Source organism: Durio zibethinus, chromosome 21, assembly GCF_047325235.1.
Source record: "Durio zibethinus cultivar Kanyao isolate XHJ-2024 chromosome 21, ASM4732523v1, whole genome shotgun sequence".
Taxonomy (NCBI): domain Eukaryota; kingdom Viridiplantae; phylum Streptophyta; class Magnoliopsida; order Malvales; family Malvaceae; genus Durio; species Durio zibethinus.
Window position 1 is genome coordinate 5,449,431 of NC_143182.1, and position 4,921 is coordinate 5,454,351.

General features: G+C 34.2%; 1 protein-coding gene across 1 annotated transcript; it reads left to right on the forward strand.

The window, feature by feature from the left end:
* On the forward strand, positions 1–4,393 carry LOC111305101 (potassium transporter 5-like). Its single transcript, XM_022902296.2, has 7 exons — positions 1–579; positions 1,857–2,105; positions 2,201–2,251; positions 2,384–2,644; positions 2,759–2,926; positions 3,025–3,279; positions 3,413–4,393. The coding sequence occupies exons 1-7, from the start codon at positions 222–224 to the stop codon at positions 4,372–4,374; spliced, it is 2,304 nt and encodes a 767-aa protein (XP_022758031.2). The 5' UTR covers positions 1–221; the 3' UTR covers positions 4,375–4,393.
* The last annotated feature ends 528 nt before the right edge of the window (positions 4,394–4,921 follow it).

Sequence of the window (4,921 nt, forward strand, 5' to 3'; positions counted from 1 at the left end):
TGTACATACTATATATATAAAACCATTATTTATTCCTTTGGCAAAAAGGGTCCTTGACCATCATTCAACCACTTAATTAATTTCTCGATCTCTGGCGTGTCTCAGCCGCGTGACACCAAGACTTAAGAGAGGGGCTCTTTGGTTTTCTACATATATAAATTTACCTACTGTTTATCTAGGCTCTACACTCTTTAAACAAGTGGTCAGACTGATCTAAAGGAATGTCCAGCGCTATTGTGGAAGAAGGCCATGCAGAAGTAGTAGTGGCTGCTGATTCAGAACACCAACTAGAAGGAAACAACCCTTCACTTGGAATGACCGACGTAGCTGCCAAGGCTCCAGCTGGCCAAGACTCCGCGAAATGGTCGTTCATCTTTAATCTAGCATTTCAAAGCATTGGCATCATTTACGGGGATATTGGTACATCGCCACTCTACGTCTTTTCCAGCACCTTCACTAATGGTATAAATCACAGAGATGACATATTGGGGGTTCTTTCTTTGATCTTGTATACCCTCACCCTCATTCCTCTGGTTAAGTACGTTTTCATTGTCCTACGAGCCACCGATAATGGAGAAGGTACGTAGGTTAGATCTTTTTGTCTTAATATCAGCCAACATGAACTGAATAAAAAAAAATATGCATAGCAATAAAAAAAAACGTCCTCTTTATTACTGTAGGACCGGCTTCTTTGTTCTTGTCACTTTTTTGTCTTGTTCCCGATTTCCTTTTCCCTTTTTGGTTTTTTGTTGCAATTAATTTTCGGAGATTTGACTGACTCTCAGATTCTTATGTTTTAACAATTTACAGGAATATTTGTTTGGGTTTTCAAGTGAAATACCAACTTACAAAAATTAAAATTTGAATCCAAAAAATCAACATCATACATGGGAGCTTTAATTACAACGTAATAATATAATCTCTGGGGGTGATTTCCCGAAATTAAAATGAACATTTTTAATTTTCCTTAATTTCTACAACTATATTAGGGCACCAAGTTTGATCTTTTTCTTACTTGTCGGCTCTTTAGTTTTTTTTTTTTTTTTTTTCTAATACCGTATATGGTAGAGCAGACTAAGGTAGTCTCGTTCTTAATTTCTTAATTTCAGTAAAGTTTTTACACTTAGCTTTACGTTGCTTAGGCAAATAGGCTACTTAAACTGCCCAAAATATATAATTGAAACTGAAGAGGCAAACAAATCTTAATGATCTGTTTTCATATTGTTGGTGCAAATGATGAAGCGTGCATACCAAAGAGTAGTTGACACTTGACTTGAGCAAGGGCAACCTTAATTTCTACTACCATATTATAAATAAAATGTCTTCTACTTTTATATAATTTCAGATAAGCATTCAGCAGATCTATGTCAGTTAAATAGCAAAAAATGGCTACTTAAACTGCGTTTTATTATTATTTTTTTCTAACACTACAAGGAAAAGACCTGAAAAAAGGCTGACACCAACTCAAATAATTATAGTATCAAAATTATTTTGGGACTGAATCTAAAATTTAATCTAGTTCAGTTATGTAATCATTCTTAAAAAATAATGTTTTATAAATTTATGGTTTAAATCTAAACACTTACAATTTTTTTCTCCATTGTCGTACAAATTTTTTTTTTGTAAAAAAAAAAAAAAGAGAATGAATGCATTTGTGTGAATCGAAAATTATGTCAAGAAAATTTTCTGCAGTAGTAGAGATAATGTGGTGACTAATTATTAATGTTCAAATAGTGAACCACTGAGAAGGCATGGGAACCAATGTATATATGTCTTGATTAACATTAATGAGGATATGCAATAATTTATACGTCTTGATATGCCGAAATGACCCCTCTCCTTCCATATATAACTAGGAGGAACGTTTGCAATGTACTCGTTGATATGCCGGTATGCAAAAGTGAGTTTGATCCCAAGTCAACAAGCTGAGGATCGTGAAGTATCCAATTTCAAACTGGAAATGCCTGGCAAGCGCCTGAAACTAGCATCAGGACTCAAGTCTGTCTTAGAGAACAGTCAATTTGCCAAAATTTTCCTACTAATCATGACCATGCTTGGTACTTCTATGGTCATTGGAGATAGTGTCTTTACTCCCTGCATCTCAGGTTCTGTTTTTGATCTTCAGTTATAATTTTATGGTTAGAATTTAGAAGGTATCACTAACATTATTTTCTTGTAACAACTTGAATATATATTGCAGTTTTATCCGCCGTGGGAGGTATCAAGCAGGCTACATCGGCCATAACCAAAGGTATATTTATTATCTTATCTCCACCATGAACTTCAAAATAAATTCATAGTTTTGCATGATTAATATGCCTCAAAAAGGGGTCTGAAAATCAAAAAGCAAGCCCATCTCATAAACAATATATGCTGTAAACAGATATGATTGTTGGGATATCAATAGCCATATTGATCTGCCTCTTCATGTTTCAAAGATTTGGAACTGGCAAAGTGGGCTACAGCTTTGCTCCCATACTTTGCATTTGGTTTGCACTCATCAGTGGAATTGGTGTCTACAACATCATAAAACATGATCCAACAGTAGTGAAAGCCATAAATCCAAAGTACATTGTAGATTACTTCATGAGGAACAAAAAGGACGCATGGATTTCCCTTGGTGGAGTTGTTCTTTGCACAACAGGTTGATCACTTTTTGTCCCTTTCTTTACTAAACCATCCTCCCAACTCTCCACCCATTCTTTTTTTTCTTTTTGTCTTGGAGAAGTTTGTAAATTTTCTCAGTACTTTGGTGCAGGAGCGGAAGCACTGTTTGCCGATGTTGGTCATTTCTCAGTTCTGTCCATTCGAATTAGCATGTGTTCCGTGACCTTCCCGGCTTTGATATTGGCATATACAGGACAAGCCGCTTTCCTTCGCAAACATCAAAATTCGGTTTCTGATGCATTTTATGCATCCGTACCAGGTCAACAATAAATGTCCATGGACATGAAACTGTTTTATTTTTCTGATTAATTTTCTTTATTTGGTATTTCTATCTTATTAAAGTGGCCATGTATCCAGGCCGTTTACATTGGCCAATGTTTGGGGTGTCCATAGTAGCTTCAGTTATAGCAAGTCAAGCAATGATTTCAGGAACGTTCTCTATAATCCATCAATCACTCTCCCTAGGGTGTTTCCCTCGAGTCAAAGTTGTGCATACCTCTGCAAATCATGAAGGACAAGTTTACATCCCCGAAGTCAATTACTTGTTGATGCTGGCTTGTGTCTGTGTCACCGCTGGTTTCAAGACCACTGAAAAGATTGGTAATGCATATGGTAATTATTCACATGACTCTTATTCTTCATAATTTTTAAGTTTTAACCTCTTCTGAATTCAGAATACTTCAATTATTTCCTAAAATATTAGCGAAATGTTTTATTAATAGCTTCAAGTACTTCCTGCATACAGGAATTGCGGTAGTGTTTGTAATGACACTTACATCATCCTTGCTGGTTGTCATCATGATCATGATATGGAAAACTAATATATTTTTGGTAATTTCCTACATTCTTATCATTGGATCCGTGGAGTTACTCTATCTGACTTCAGTTCTCCATAAATTTATCTTCGGAGGGTATTTGCCACTGGCCTTTTCAGCAGTTCTAATGACAATAATGTATATCTGGAATGATGTATACCGAAGAAAGTACCTTTACGAGCTTGAACACAAGATTTCCCCTGCAAGATTAAAGGAGATATCTACCAACAAAAACTTGTGTAGAATTCCTGGAATTGCATTGTTTTACTCGGAGCTCGTTCAAGGCATCCCACCCATCTTCGAGCATTATGTGTCAAATGTACCAGCATTGCATTCCATTCTTGTTTTTGTCTCTATCAAATCACTACCAATTAACAAAGTTCCAGACGAAGAAAGATTCTTTTTTCGAAGAGTGGAACCAAGGGAGCTTTTAGTCTATCAATGTGTTGTTAGATATGGATACAAAGAAGTGAAAAAGTCAATTGAGGAGATACTAGTTAGAAAATTGAAAGAGTTCCAAGAAGAAACCTTTATGAACTGTCAAATACAAGTTGCAAATGAAAACACGGCTGAAAAGGATGCAGAATTTGATGGGGGATTAGTTCACAGAAGTGACGAACATGATGATGAGATGGCGAAGCAATCTGAAGAGAAGCTTCAGGAGATCATAGTGCAGCAAGAAATTGAAGTGGACAAAGCATGGGAAGCAGGTGGTATTGTTCACTTCGTTGGTGAGAGTGAGGTAATTGCAAGCAAAGAAGCCAGTATGATGAAGAGGATTTTGATTGATTATGCTTATAATTTCTTGAAGAAAAATCTGAGGCAAAGTCAAGAGGTGTTTGATATTCCTCACAAGCGCATGCTTAAAGTTGGTATGACTTACCAACTTTAGGACGTCTACAAGTGCATTATAATAAATTATAACAAATGTGGACATTTCATTTTGTCATGGGCTTATATTATAATAAATTATAACAGTGGAAAAGTACCACTATCTTATTTATATAATGTGTTATCAAATAGTATCCTAGAAACTATCTAACTTAAAGTAAAAGTTTGTGTAGTTTAACGTATAATTCTTCTTAATGATTTTATTTCTTTTTATGAAGAGTTCTTAATGGTTTTATTTATAATAGATAACTTTTGATAATCAAAATTTGCTAATCAAAGCGGTCTTTAACTTTAATTTGAAATAAAATTGCAATCCATGCGATGCAAAGATAATTTTATTTATTTAATATGGGTATATATATATATATATATATGCAAATTAGATTTTTTTTTGAAATTATATTAAAATCTTTAAAATTTGTAACACATAAAAAATTTATATATATCAACTTGTCATAAATAATAAACTTAAAAAAAAAAGTAAGAAAAAATTATATATTTTCACTTTAGATCATTTTTATCTATAATAATATTTATATACCTATAAG